General features: G+C 49.3%; 1 protein-coding gene across 1 annotated transcript in view; it reads left to right on the forward strand.

The window, feature by feature from the left end:
- The first annotated feature begins 1,681 nt into the window (after nt 1–1,681).
- The window catches only part of BRD4 (bromodomain containing 4), a 37,455-nt gene continuing 23,677 nt past the window's right edge, over nt 1,682–15,459 (forward strand). The window contains exons 1-6 of the mRNA XM_055342741.1: nt 1,682–2,000; nt 5,665–5,802; nt 7,148–7,283; nt 8,924–9,213; nt 9,885–10,247; nt 11,863–11,991. Of these exons, the coding sequence (XP_055198716.1) occupies nt 1,716–2,000; nt 5,665–5,802; nt 7,148–7,283; nt 8,924–9,213; nt 9,885–10,247; nt 11,863–11,991 (1,341 nt within the window). The 5' untranslated portion in view covers nt 1,682–1,715. The remainder of the gene's footprint in view (nt 2,001–5,664; nt 5,803–7,147; nt 7,284–8,923; nt 9,214–9,884; nt 10,248–11,862; nt 11,992–15,459) is intronic.

A 15,459-nucleotide genomic window follows, 5' to 3' on the forward strand; every position in this document is an offset into this window, starting at 1 on the left:
TCCAGCTTTCCACAGCCCCCTAGAAGAGACTCAGCACCAAGTTGCATTTACACAGCAAGCTTTCCCTTGGTGCTTTTCAAATTTGGTAACTTGCCAGGACTGCATTTACAAAAACCTTTGTGAGGACCTTGGTTTAAATTACGCTTGGATTGAATTATAAAGGAATTCCTTAGCAACCAGAGGGCCTAGCATGTGGTAAGTGTGTTCCAGAAAGAAAACTGTGACAGAGCCAGTGAACTTGTCCTGTCTTTTCGTCCCCTGTCTGCCATACCAGAGTGTGATTGTAAAACCTGCCCCTTTTTCCTTAGCCATTGCCTGACTTTCCCAGCCAGAGACATTTTCTTACCCCCACTCAACTTCTAGTTTATTACTGGAGATGCTCATTAGATGCAGGTGACTTGTAGATTACAAAGTCTTTCTTATTCCAGGGACTGAGTTTAAAGGTGATTTTCCTTTTTTCCTGCCAGTAGAAGTGTCAGAAACACGGTACACAGAAAGAATGTCAAATAAGTACGCATTTGAACAGATGTTTCATCTCGTTAATAGAGGGTGGGTTAGTGTGTTTCTCGAGGGCAGTTTGCCTTAACAGCATGTACCCCCTGATCTGTGGTTTTGTTAGAATAATTGGACCAGATGCACAGAGTTGCCATTGTGAGGATGCTTGTGGCAGGATTTGTGTTGTTGGCATGGCCTGAAGCAGGGGTCATTCAGGTGAGGGGAGTATACAGGATGGGGTGCTCACACAGGCATTGAGCTATATTTCTCACACCCCCTTGTGCAGGTCACAAGAGGTGCCTTATTTCTCTCTAAATAAACTTTGAAAATCTGGTTAATAAAGTGTTAGGTTGAATGTGGATTCATTTTTAGGTTATCAGCAGTTATCTTGTAGGATATCTTGAATCAGCAAACATATTATTTTCAGTTACCAAGGAAATGTTCTTAGTGAGTGTGAGGCTTTACCTTGAGCACTCACACAGGGGCTGTGTGAGCCAATCTCCGTTCCTGTCCCCCCCCCAATCACCAAACAGAATTACTGACTTGGCTCGATATTTCTTGAGCCTCAAGAGCAAAGAATTTTGATGTAAAGGACATATATGGGGGCTCACAAATCATCCTATCTCCCACACAGGCAGTGTCCCATAAAAACTCAGATGGGGGCAGCCCAGGTGCCTCAGCGGTTTAGTGCCACTTTCAGCCCAGGGCGTGATCCTGGAGACCCGGGATGGAGTCCTACGTCGGGCTCCCTGCATGGAGCCTGCTTCTCCCTCTGCCTGTGTCTCTGCCTCTTTCTGTGTGTCTCTCATGAATAAATAAATAAAATCTTGAAAAAACAAAAAACCTCTCAGATGTTGTGAAAACCTAGTTTGTTGCTTATTCTACCCCTTTCCGATGGATTCCCACAGCCCTTGCCTGCTCATGCTCAGCTCTTCTCTCTGAACTATGTCCCTCACGCCCCTCGCTGTTGGTGTTTGATATCTTCCCTGCTATAGGAGGCATCTTTGAGGAGAGCTGACCCAGGGGCCCTTTTTAGTCAGTGGCTAAAGGAGTGGCTCTCTGGTCAGCTTGACCACTTTCCACCAGAGATGCTCAGCCCTTGGGGGTCACAGCCACCTGTTACTATGCATGGTGTCCATCTGCTTCCTGGTTTCTGATGATGGATGGCTTTTCTCTTTCCTTGTAGAGTGCCCAGTGAAGAATGTGATGGGATCAGTAGCATGTCTGCGGAGAGCGGCCCTGGGACGAGATTAAGAAATCTGCCAGTAATGGGGGATGGACTAGAAACTACCCAAATGTCTACAACGCAGGCCCAGGCCCAACCCCAGCAAGCCAACGCAGCCAGCACCAACCCCCCGCCCCCGGAGACCTCCAACCCCAACAAGCCCAAGAGGCAGACGAACCAACTGCAATATCTGCTCAAAGTGGTGCTCAAGACACTATGGAAACACCAGTTTGCGTGGCCTTTCCAGCAGCCTGTGGACGCCGTCAAGCTAAACCTCCCTGTGAGTAACTTGGGCAGGACCCGGGGCTGCTGTCCTCTAGGTGTCTTCCTGTGTTGCAGTGGTGAGGGTGGGCTCAAGGTCGGGGTGAGGCAGAGGGAGCTTTGGGGCCCAGCTTTGAACTAACTACCAATACTTACAAGGCCCTTGAGTGAGTGATTTCTATAGTCCTGATGGGTAGAAGTAGGAAGGGAGAGGAGATTGTTCCGAGGCACACAGTAACTGATTCTTAGATATTAGGATCCAGGAGATAACTGTGTAGAGAGGTTGAAATGGGGGTGAAAGAGTGCTTGCAGCTTTCCTTCTGATTCCATAGGGGAGCTGAAGTGGGAGCAATCAGTAGCCCAGGCCCCCTACTTCTCAGACATGGTTGGCTGGCCCAGGATTAGTGGAGTGGTTGGTCAAACTGTGGAAGGGGAACTGGTTTGCTGCAATACCTTTTCTGGTATTGGCATCATCATCATCGTCATCACCCAGAGCACAGGGCAGGAAAAGGTAGGGGAATATCTCTCAGGGAGCAAGCACGTGGAGGGATCCTGGTTGGAGAGCAGAGGGGTGGGTGCAGCTGTGCCCTCAACTGCCTCTATGCACACTATCCACCTGTGTCGTAGCCACAGTGCACTTGCTCTTGTTCTTTTGTACCTCTGCTCTTCTCTCCCTAGAGAGTTTTCCTTTTGCCCACATCCCTAGCAAATGGTTCTGGAGATCAATTTGCATCTCTAACTGAGCCTCAGGGAAGAAACGGGTTAAATGCTTTTTTCCCTTCTCTTCAAAGCATCAAGGACTGATTGTCTTTAAGTTAACCTTTGCTGTACTCTAAGTCCCATACAGCCCCTGATGAGGAATTAGGTGATTATTGCTATAGACCTAGGCTAGGGTCTGTGAGTGTTAGAACTACACCGGCATAGGAACCTTAGCCTCTGCCAGGCATCCAATTTCAAGAAGGATGAGTACAGTAATGTGACCCTTCCTGTCTGGAAAGCTGCTGAGTCTGTGACAACTGTCCACTTATTTATGTCTGCTGAATAGGTGTCATATGCATTTGGGAAGAGCAAGTCAGGAGGAGGCACTGCAGGTCTAGATCATGAATTGGCTCAAAAGAGGGGTTAGAGGTAAAAGAGGGTCCTTGCAGATCTGGGCTTCAGAGGCGGTTCATGCTGTTGACCACGAGAAGGAGTAGAAGCAGACAGCCAGTCACCGGAGAGGGGTGGGTGGGCTTTTGGGAGAGCTTGTTACAGCATAAACTTGGGCTGGGCCGGGCCGAGCATATAGGGTCCACAGGTAAGGGTGACCTTCCCATAGAAAATGCAAAGAATGGGGAGAGAAGCAAGCTGAAGGGCCTAATTCAGGAGGGCTGAGGCTTCAACAACACCAGAGAGGGGGTGAGAGGCCTGCAGAGCAGCCAGGAGAAGCTCGAGCAGAGAGCAGCCCCCCAAATTCCCACCTCAGAGGCTGCAGGGAGGTCAAAGAGATGAGGATTCCAACCTGACCCTCCTGTTGGCCTTTAGGAGGGCATTGGTGACCTTAGGAAGATGTGACGCAGAAGTAGAAACCAGATTCTCGACGGTGTGAATGAGAAGGTGAGGATGCGAAGCCATCATTTCAAGAAATTTGGCTTTGAAGGGAAAGCGCGGCAGGGCCTGAGTGGAGGAGGGGTTGGTTTGTTAAAGGAAGACACAGAGAGGGGGCTGAGAGGGTGAAGACAGAGGAGAAGTGGGTGCTGGGGGACGGAGACCCCGAGGAGGCACCGTCCCAGCCAGCAGGACAGACATGGGTATGGGTGGTTTGTAAGGTCCAGTGGCAGGGGAGTTTGAGGTCGCTCACCATGAGGTAGAGGCCAGGCTCCCCAGGGCTCAAGGTTGAATCTCTGTCTCCACGACTGTTGGACGTTGGAAGAGGCCATTGGAAAGGTGCTGCTGATCTGGTATCTTCAGGGAGGTGGGAGAGCGAGGAGCTGGCCCAGAGAAGCAGGGCACAGCTGGTCAGCTGGGAGCCATATCATGTTTAAAGCCTGGTTTTCTGGGGACCTCTCCCCATCCTTGAGGAAATGTTAATACAGCCACCAAAAGAAGGATTCCTTCTTTTTCTTTTTCTGACACCTTCCAGGAACCTTGACCTGCATTTTTGCTTCGATCCCTGCTGGACTTTAACTAGAATGCCTGCCTCTTTTGTACAGTAAACCTGTACAGTTGGATTGTTATGCCCCTAACTCCTTGCCCGCCCCGTGGCCCCCCCACCCCCGTCCTGTTTGCCCTTGAGCCACTTGATGGGCCATGGGCAATTCAAGCACTTGACACCATCAATGGCCATAGAATAAAATACGTTTCCACTGAGGTACATATATTTGGCCTTGGTTCTCTTGGGAAAGGTGGTCAGAGCCATAGTATGACATAGAAAATGTCAGATTTTCTGGTGCCATTTGTTTTCATGGCCTCCTGGCCGGGTACCCAGGCATGCACGTGCAGCCCTTGTCTGATCAGGGCCATGATTTCTGCAACTCATTACATGTAAGCTTGTTGCTTTTGTCCCTTTCTCGTGGATATCAGAGCAACTTAAAATCTCATACCCTCTGCTCACCTTTCAGTACTGTCCACCATTTCCAGGCAAAACCTTGGCATTTGCTAAAGGATAAACCTATCTTTCTGCCATCGGGTTCCCACTTGGACTTGGGCTCAGACTTGGGGGGCTCTTCAATTACGGGAGCCTTTGAGTTTGCAGTCCTTAGTGGAGTGGGCCAGATGCACACAGGTCTCCCTGTCTTGGCTCTGTGATTCTTCTACCTGGAAACCTGGTGTGTTTCCTGTTCTGCCCCAAATACCTGGTGGTGTTTTTGTTTTGTTTTGTTTTGTTTTGTTTTTAAATATTTAGTTTTTGGGTAGGTTTTGATTTAGAGAAAAGCTGATAATAGTAGAGTCTGATTTGAAGGGCTTTAGAACATTTATACCTGCCATCTGGCTCCTTCTGTTTGGCACTTGTGGAGTAAGATACAAAGGTTTGAGGAGTGGGGTCTGCTGATTTTTTTTTTTTAACTTGAGGATTGTGTATGTTGTCCAGATTCCTTATTAACCTGGTTAGTTCAACTATATCCAGGCACTACTAATGGGTCCTTAGAAAGACTGTGTGCTAGTAAGAGAGATGGAAGTATAATGAACTTGAGTGAAGGTGGAGGCTTCTACTCTGTCCTCCTCAGTATGTCCAGAAGCCAGGGGTCCAATGCCAGGTGGGCTTCCATGCTGCTTCCATTCAATTTCACATTTTGTGGACATTAACATTTCAAATGGTAGGGGAAAAGTAGAACCTAGATAAGAACCACTTTTAAAAAGGCTATATGTTTTCCTCATTTATTAAAAATTATAAAGGATTTTAACATCACACACAAAAAGATAGGAAAAAAACATAGATCTCCATAATGACAACCTGTTCTCAGACCAGGGCAGTTGACGTACTTTTACGTTTTCCCTCCAGATTTCCACCTAGCATTTAAGAATTCTTCCCTGATTTACTTTATGTGGGGGTTCCCCCTTGAGATTGCTTGGTGAGACTGTGGAAGAGCTTCAGTCTGTGCTATGACTCTCATCTTTGTTCTTGGAGTGAGATCCACAGGCCCACCATAAGTGCTTCATGGCCGGGGAGGTGACACTGGCCTTTTGCTCTCTTTGCTCTCCAGGATTACTATAAAATCATTAAAACACCTATGGATATGGGAACAATAAAGAAGCGCTTGGAAAACAACTATTACTGGAATGCTCAGGAATGTATCCAGGACTTCAACACTATGTTTACAAATTGTTACATCTACAACAAGGTGAGATGTGGTGGCAAATGTCCTGCTGCCCAGAGCGGGAGGGGAAGTGGGGGGAAGGGAAAGGAAAGGAGGAGATGGAGACAGGCACATCTGGAGCCTGTGGACAGGGGTACTTGGGAGCGGGTGGGACTCTAGTCGGTTGGGAGGAGACCATTTGGAGGCAGAAATAATGGGACCCATGGTTTTGCCTGTGACTGAGTGTTTCTTTTTCGGGGAGGAGGGTGCTGGCTTTGTTTGACTTCCAAGCATCCTTGTTAGCTTGAAGCATGTGCTTCTGGTGCCCTTGGGATTTTGGTTCTTGAGCATGTCTAGTAGAGAAGCTGTGAGGATAGTGAAGACTCATTAAAAAAAAAAAATCCCATTTGGGTGATAAAAGTTGTCAGGAAGGAGCCTACTAAAATGTAGTTATGAAAAGGTGTGCTCAAATAGAAACCTCAATGTGAGAGAGGGTGTGATGGGCCCCACCGCATCTGGAACTGTGGACATGACCATTGACAACTTACAGCCGTAGAATTGTCCCCTGATCTCACATGTAGACCTGAAGGTCACTTCTTAACCCCATTAGCCAACCCTTTCGGCTCGGCTGTGCCATGAAGCCAGATCATTTGTTTACAGTTCAGACCACAGATGTGATTAAAACCAACCCTTTCATATAGAACGGCTCTGGAGGGAGACCCTATACAGAACTCAGCTTTTGGCCTCTGCTGGTGTAGTGGGTAAAATTGCCCAGAAGAGATGGGTAGGTGAGTTTCTTGAAGTTTACTGTGTTTTTTTAAAGTCTCAGCTCCCACTGCTAGGTTTAAGTGACATGTGCACAGATGAGGTTCTTGGGTTAGAGCTGAGTGGGAACAGCATGTCGGAGATGAGGCAACAGAATGGGGACCCATAATTCAGTTCAAGGTAGGCAATGCCCCAGCCCTAGTGAGTTGCCTTGAGGGTACACTGGGGAGCTTTGTCAGAGCCCTGCTAGCTTATCTGTGGCAAGAAATCCTGTGTAATTCAAATATTTGTAAATGAGGTTGAATTGTGTCAAAGGAGGGCTTCTGTCAGTGATTGGCAGGGCTTGTTAGATACTTAAGGCATTAGGATGGCTTCTCAGGCCAGAGCTTAAAAGAATGGAGAGGGAGGTGCAGGCAGACAGGTGCTGGTTCAGGCACATGAGCCTCTGTGATATCTGGTGGTATAACTGTTGTGGCTCTTTAGGGTTCAGGTCGGGGAAGGACCCTAACTATGATAACTTGATGCTGTGGAGCAGGGAATGGGTGGCACAGGGTGGGGAGCTCTTGCTCCGTCTGGACAGGTGGTGAGGGCTTTCTGACCCTCACCCCCGTGTCTCCTTTTCCAGCCTGGAGATGACATAGTCTTAATGGCAGAAGCTCTGGAGAAGCTCTTCTTGCAGAAAATCAATGAACTGCCCACTGAAGAAACGGAGATCATGATAGTCCAGGCAAAAGGAAGAGGACGTGGGAGGAAAGAAGCAGGTAGGTACCTCCAGTGCCCCCTGCCCTGTTGTCCTCACACTGAAACAGCAAGGATTGGCTCCCCCCCCCCCCCCAGGTCTTTACCCCTTCTCCAGATTGAGTGGAGGACCAGGGGCCGGGAGGCAGGCTTAGTGGTGGATGCGCCCCAGAGGGTCACAGGACTGCGTGACCTCTCACAAAGTAGAAATAGTTGGGCTGTGCTCTTTTTGATGGACTTCAGTTAAAAAGAAAGTGTAATTTTTTTCAAGGGATTTTTTTTTTTTAAGATTTTATTTATTCATGAGAGAGAGAGAGGCAGAGACATAGGCAGAGGGAGAAGTAGGCTTCCCACAGGGAGCCTGGTGTGGGACTTGATCCCAGAACCCTGGGATCACGACCTGAGCCGCAGGCAGATGCTCAACCACTGAGCCACCCAGGTGACCCTCAAAGCATTTTTAAGTTATTTGAATTCTTCATCCCATCTTAGAGAAAAGAAATTAACTCAGCTAAGGGCAGTTTTAACTAATAATCCCTATCCTGGAACCTTGAGGTTGGTTAATTGAGTTATCATAAGATGCTTATGTTAGAGCCAGGCCTGCTTTTTGATGCTGCTGAAGTCGAAGTGAAGCCCTCCCCTCCTTGTCCATCTCAGCACCCACTCTGTTCCCTGCCCGTCTCTCAGCCTGACACAGGATTCCAGAGGCAGCTGCTGGGGAGGGAGGAGGGGAAACAATGAAATGTTTCTGTCTAGGAAAGGCTTGAACAGCTGCCTTGTGCATCTTGCCGTCCTCAGCTCTGTCTGAGGGTGGCCCATGCTGTGAGTTGTTTGCTTCTCTACAGAAGGCTTTCACCTGACATCCTACACCCTGCCCAGAGGTGGTGGCTTCACGGGAGCAAAGGGGGTTGGCTGGATCCCAGACAGTGCTGAGGGTTAGCCAGGGAGGTGTGGTCCTGAGGGGCACCTCTTAGCTGTGGATCCTGCAAGGAGGTGTCCAGTATCCTTAAATCCAAGAGCCCTGCCCTTGTGCCCTAGGACCAGGAGTTTGATCTGCACATGGGACAGACACAGGGTATTGTATGTTTGGGCTCCCCCGCACAGCTGCAAGGAGGCAGTCTGAGCCGATCACAAAGGGCAGCAGCCGTCCAGCCTCCTCCTGTGGCTCAGGGAGGTGGAAGTTTGCCAGTTTCCAGAAACCTTGGCCAGGGCTGCCGATGCGGGCCCCCTGCCAGAATTGCTTACTCAGAAGGCAGCGCTTCTGGGAATGAGGACAGCTCTGTCCAAAAGCGCCAAGGAACATTTTTCCGCTCTCCATCTACAGTCCTGGTGCTAACTCTCAGCATGTGTTTCCTGCTCCTCTGGCCCAGGCCTCCGTGCTCCTGAAGGCGTCTTTGTGCCTGATATGGGACTTGAAGCCAGGACGCCTCAGAAAATGTGGAATGCAGTGTGCTGCAGCTCTCAGAAAACCTAAGGGCAGGTGGACCAATTTGGCCGAGGTCTAGGGTGTTCGGGTTATACTGTCTCTAAGGCAAATAGTTACCATGACACTGTGTGCCATGACCCCACAGATGTGTGCTCACCATATTGTGACACTGTCCCCATGAGGTCAGCCACCGTGTGTTGGGCTTGGCATCTAACCACGTGTCCCTTTTACAATTGATAGGGACGGCAAAACCTGGTGTCTCTACGGTACCAAACACAACGCAAGCATCGACTCCTCCGCAGACCCAGACCCCTCAGCAGAACCCTCCACCTGTGCAGGCCACACCTCACCCCTTCCCTGCAGTCACCCCCGACCTCATCGTCCAGACCCCCGTCATGACAGTGGTGCCTCCCCAGCCACTGCAGACGCCCCCACCGGTGCCCCCTCAGCCACCACCCCCACCCGCACCAAACCCCCAGCCTGTGCAGAGCCATCCGCCCATCATCGCAGCCACCCCACAGCCTGTGAAGGTGAGCATCCTCTCTGTGTGTGTGTGTGTGTGTGTGTGTGTGTGTGTGTGTGTGTGTGTCCCAGCCCAGCCACTGGTGGACTTTTACCACCTCAGCTGGTGCCTGCCCCCTTGTCTTCTCCATAGCAGAGAGGTCAGCAGGAGACAGTCACCTGTCCTGGCTCCTGGGCACTTGTGGGTATTTTGCGGGCAGGGGTTGGGGGGTATTGTGCATTGTTTAAGTCATGGCCTAGAAGCTACTGCCCTGCTGGCCTGGATATCCCATAGTTGAGACCCACTTCCCAGGGGCTTGCTGACCCCTTCTCCCCTCTAATGTAGACTGTGCATATGCCTCCTGTGGGAGGCCAGTGTGACAAGGCTTGACTCTGAGCGACTTCCCTGGCATTAAGTAGAAAGCTGCTTTGGGAGGTTTCTTTGGCCTCCAGTGAGCAGGTTCTGCACTCAGGTGTGTGCTTCCTCCTGCCACTGGCAGGGATCCTATCCCAGCTGCAGAGCAGAGTGATGGGAGAGGGTCTTTCTTTGCCGTGGTCCTTCACCCATGGAGTTACCTTTGAGCCCCACTCCCCATGAATGTTGGAACCTTAGAAAGGACCTAGCTTCAGGAATGATCTGAGGGACGGTTGTGCCAGCTGCCACCTCTGACCGTGCTTGTTGCACGTGTGCTCTCGGCAGACAAAGAAGGGAGTTAAGAGGAAAGCGGATACCACCACCCCCACCACCATCGACCCCATTCATGAACCACCATCACTACCCCCGGAGCCTAAGACCACCAAGCTGGGCCCCCGGCGGGAGAGTAGCCGGCCTGTGAAGCCTCCCAAAAAGGATGTGCCCGACTCGCAGCAGCACCCAGTGCCAGATAAGAGCAGCAAGGTCTCAGAGCAGCTTAAGTGCTGCAGTGGCATCCTCAAGGAGATGTTTGCCAAGAAACACGCAGCCTATGCCTGGCCGTTCTACAAGCCCGTGGATGTAGAGGCGCTGGGTCTGCATGACTACTGTGACATCATCAAGCACCCCATGGACATGAGCACAATCAAGGTGAGCAGATGCCCCCTCAGAGCTGGGGGCCAGTCTTCCTAGGACAAAGAAGGTCAGAAGCTCCTAAGCTGGTCCAAGAGGAAGGCCCAGGCCTTGGGCTCTGGTGAATGTGCCCTAGTAACTATCTCTTCTTACCAGCTCAAAGAAGCCCAGCGCCCCCTGCTGGGAATTGTGAGGACAACCTCCAAGACCATGTGCTTGGGGATTTTCTTCTCAAACAGCAGTCTTGCCATCGTCTCTAAGGACGATGTGGCCTTGGGCCCCAGTGCCCACCGGCATCTTGCACAGTACGTGCTCCAGGTGAGGTTGAAGGTTGGTGATTTTGCTAGGCTCTGTGTCATGGAGAGGGTCTTGGTGTTATCTCTCAGTAGGAGCCACACAATGCTGCCATTTTCATTGTAATATTTTGAGGCCTTTTGATTGTGTTTGTTTATTTTAAGCTATTTTGCATTTCTGTTTGGGAGTGGAGTAAGTCTGCCCAAACATGGGACAGGGAAGGGAGGGTACAGTGCTGGTGTGCTTTTTTTTTTTTTTTTTTTTACTTTAAAAAAATTTTATTTTATTTATTTATTCATGAGAGATAGAGAGGCAGAGGGAGAAGCAGGCTCCATACAGGGAGCCTGACATGGGACTCGATCCCAAGTCTCCAGGATCACGCCCTGGACCAAAGGTGGCACCAAACTGCTGAGCCACCCAGGCTGCCCTTACTTTTATTTTTCAAAGATTTTTAAAAATTTTTTATTTATTTACACATGAGAGGTACAGAGAGAGGAGCAGAGACACACAAGCAGACAGAGAAGCAGGCTCCCTGTAGGGAGCCGGATGCAGGACTTGATCCTGGGACCCCAGGATCACGCCCTGAGCCAAAGGCTGATGCTCAACTGATGAGCCACCGGGCATCAACCTGGGAAGCATCCTGGGTTGCTTCTTTTTTTATTTTTATTTTTTTTTTAAGATTTTATATACAGAGGCAGAGACATAGGCAGAGGGAGAAGCAGGTTCCCTGTGGGGAGCCTGATATGGGACTTGACCCCAGGATCATGACTTGAGCCAAAGGCAGATGCTCAACCACTAAAAAGATTTATTCATTTTAGAAAACTTGATGAGCAAGCATGGGGAAAAGCAAAGGGGAAGAGAGAAACTTTCATAGCCTCCGTGCTGAGCCCAAAACCCAACATGGGGGCTTGATCTCATGACCCTGAGATTATGACTTAAGGTGAAACTAAGAGTCACCTGGGCCAACCAGGGGCCCCCGCTTGTGTTCCTTTTGACCAGTGTCTTGCCCTATGTCACCAAGACTGGTGTATGTCGGGTCAGAACTGGTCCCAACCCTCTCCTTACAGGCTCTGCCTCCATTTGTTCTCTGTCTACTTACCCCTTAGCCCATCACAGTGATCAGGGTGGGTGGGTTTGGGATACCAAACTGGCTACTTCCCAGCCCTGAGACTTGCTTCTGAGTGTCTCCTTATCCACTTGACATAGAGAACTAAGGTGATGACCTCTCCTCTGCTCTACTGAGAAGCCAGCTTCCTCCTACAGATAGCCCTCCTGGCTGTCACATACCCATTGGAACAGGGGCAGGCATAACCAACAAGAACCTGTCTTGTATTTTCAGTCTAAACTGGAGGCCCGTGAATACCGTGATGCTCAGGAATTTGGTGCTGATGTCCGATTGATGTTCTCCAACTGCTACAAGTACAACCCTCCCGACCATGAGGTGGTGGCCATGGCCCGCAAGCTCCAGGTGAGGCTCTGAGGAAGCTCTGAGCACATCCTGTGATAGACATGCTAGGGTCCTGGGTGAGCCAGGCCTCTATGGGCTTTTGTAGATTTTATTTTTGTCATTTGCTTTGGTATGAGGGCATGTTGTTTTGAATATAGACTCAAGCCAGGATAATGTGTCATTTTACATTGAAATTATTTCATTATAATTAAAGCAGGATAGTTAGTTTGGGCCTTGGGCATCTTGGGTTTTGTTCTGGGGTGTCCCACTGAAAGCCCCCTGCCCCATACCTGCATTTGGTTGCCCTTGGCCAAGAATTCATGTGCTGTACATGGCCCGGTCTGTTCTACAAAACAGACCTATCTCACATTGGTGAATGATACTCTTGTAAGGCAGATGCTTTGACACAGCTGTGAGCTAAAGTAACTGCTCACCTGTAGACATTTCTTCACCAGGGCCTTGAAATCTGTTGCCTTCTAGCTGTGGAGTGGCTGCTTGTAGGCGTTCCATGAGGCCACATCTCCATCTTGGGTGCCCTTGGGGATGGTGGCCCCTGCAGGTTGTTTCAGGCGGCGCACAATGCATGCTGTCAGGTGCACCTGTGGTTGGGAGGGAGGAAGCAGGTGACCACACAACATGTGAACTAACTTCGCTTTGCTTTATTTAAAAAAGGAAAAATATACCCAGAATTCTACAGTGGTTTATCTTTGGGTAGAAAGATCAGGGGTTAAAAATTACAGAGAATTGGGCACCTGGCTGGCTCACTCAGTGGAGCCTGTACCTCTTGACCTCCAGGTCATGAGTCCAAGCCCCATGTTGGGCGTAAAGATTACAAAAGGAAAAAAACCGTAAAAATATGGAGAATAAAGTCTGTATTTAGTACTCTTGCTGTCATTATTATTATTATTTAAAATTACACATCTAATAATTTCCAGCCTTTTCTTCCCAAGACCCTGGGTTGCTTCTGCTCTGAGTCAGAGCAGGCCCTAGGCTGGATCACCTGTCATCACAAGGGGTGGGCACTCTGGCTGGAGCCCAGTGCTGGTTTGCACATCTGTCCCACTCCCACCTGGTGGCTGGGGGCGGGCAGGGGTGGGGTGATCCTCATACTTGGCTTTCCTAGTGGAGTGCTTCCAGGTCAGAAGTGTGGCTTGCTTTTGGCAACCTGTGAGTCTGTACTTCTCAGGGGCCTCCTGCCTCCATGTTCTGTTAGCTCCACAACATTGTCCCAGACTGTCATCATAGTGTTTCCTGCCCCCTCACACTAGAACTGAGGCATGGTCTCCTGTTCCTTTACTTGGCCCCTGTCTGGGTCTGAGGCTGCTTTTGAGTCCAAGGATGTGTCCTGAATCTCTTAGGATAAAAACTTAATACTAGAATAAACCTGGCCACTGTTATTTAAATGGCACACTCTGTCTCAAACATTCTTATAGTTTCTCCTGTTTGTTTTTTGATCTTATTTTCGCTGAGGTTTTCCTTTTTTTCACTTTTCCGGAGGGGGGGGTAGAGCTCTTAATTTGGTGTTCTGCTTTCTTCCCAAAGCTGCTCTTTCACTGTTTACTTCTGCATTTCCCATCCTCAAAGGAACTCAGGCTTTATCATTTTATGGCAATTCTCATACATGGCCACCAGCTGCCGGTGGTGCCCTCAGATCTGTGTCTTCAACCTCCTCTTGTGGAATAGCTTTTGGCCAGATAACTCATACCCTTTATTTTCCCTCATGCAAACAGCTAAAACAAAACAAGTTATCTTCCAGCACCAAGATTGCAATTCTTTTTTTTTTTTTTTTAAGATTTTATTTATTCATGAGAGATACAGAGAGAGACTGTGGGGGAGGGGCAGAGGCAGAGACACAGGCAGAGGGAGAAGCAGGCTCCATGCAGGGAGCCCGACGCGGGACTCAATCCCAGGTCTCCAGGATCAGGCCCTGGGCTGAAGGCGGCGCTAAACTGCTGAGCCACCCAGGTTACCTCCAAGATTGCTATTCTGAACTACTTTACTTTAAAAAGAGAAGAGAAAGAATCCTTTAATATATTCTAGCTCTCCATCTCTAATTTCTCTGCTTCGGTGTTTTGGTTTTTCTTCATTTTTCTCCTTCTGAGAGTTACGTGAACATGGCCCAAACATAAGGTTTCCCCGTACCAAGAGCATTGAGCTATTTTCCCCACATTGTGTAGCCTCTTTCTAAACATTTTTATTCCACATACCAGGCTGGACTGGATGAGGTCCTTGCCCTGAAAAAGGGTCTGTTTCAGGCAAGGGCAGTGCCTGGATGAGCCATTTGGCACAGCGCTCTGCCCCTAGCCTGCTTTTCCCGCCTCAGGGTGTATTGCTGTGTTACTGAAAGTAATGTCACTTCTCCATTATTGTGAGGCAGGTGGAAGTATCGGCTTCAAGTGCAGAGCCAATGTGAAAGGCTTCTTGTCTGGGAGGTAGTTGTGCTTATGGCATTTCAAGCTTTTCCCTCTTCCTCTCTAAGCTTTCCTGAATCAGCATGTTTTAGATGGCTAGATTGTCCAGAGAGGAGGAGCAACAAAGTCCCAGTCCTTGTTTGCCTCTGTAAGAGATGTTAGACCTGCTTCTTCTTAAGTAGACTGTGCCCAAGGACTGGCATTTACATGGAAAGTTATATGGGAAAGGATCCACTTTGCTTTCCTCTTCCAGTCTCTAAATTCCAGGCCTTTAGAAAACTCACATCCCACCACCTGGTAGCCACAGTCACAAAGACAGCCAGGAGTATCTGGGTAATGGGTTTTCTCAGCCGAAGAGTGGCTTGGGCTAAGGCCCATCAACTCACCTGGTGGGCCCAGAGCTGCTGGTGGTACTGTCTTTTGCTCTCTGCTCTATCAGGAAGTGAGGAGTCATTTAGGAAATTTGGTACCGATGTAGATTACCAGAGTCCTATTTCAAAAAAAGGGTGCAAATTCAAGGTTGTATGCAATTATTTTTACAGCAGGAAAAATGAAAATTGCATTGGGATATCCTGCATTAGATCCCAGAGGCAGGAAGCGTTTGAGGTGTGTGTAAATGTGTGTTTCTCTGTGTCCACTCATGGCTGCATCTCCAGCACTTGGCACACGTAGTGGCCTGCCACTGCCTGCATCTTCTCCTCACCACCACCCCCATCCTCTGGGCCTTGATATGCCCAGGTATGGCCAAGCCCCACAGCCACATCTGGACTTGGCCATGCTTGACCTTTTGGCACTCCGGCAGCTGGTTTAACTAGAGGGGAGAGAAAGGTGTGCTTCCCACTAGGCTGAATCTGATGTAGCCTAGAGTAGCTGACCCAGTGAATATTTCTAGTAAGAGGAGACACATGCTCTGAAACCAGTGTGCTTTGCTAATTGATGCTGAGAATTGCAATGTGGGTGGAGGTGATGGCATGCCAGGCAGAGAAGCTCGGTCCACCTGGAGACACTACAGGACCTAGTGTGGGAGGCCTGAGACCTTGTTCCTTTAGAGAATACTCGCTGTTGGTATTTACCACCC

The sequence above is a fragment of the Nyctereutes procyonoides genome, unplaced genomic scaffold (genome assembly GCF_905146905.1).
Source record: "Nyctereutes procyonoides isolate TBG_1078 unplaced genomic scaffold, NYPRO_anot_genome, whole genome shotgun sequence".
Lineage (NCBI taxonomy): Eukaryota > Metazoa > Chordata > Mammalia > Carnivora > Canidae > Nyctereutes > Nyctereutes procyonoides.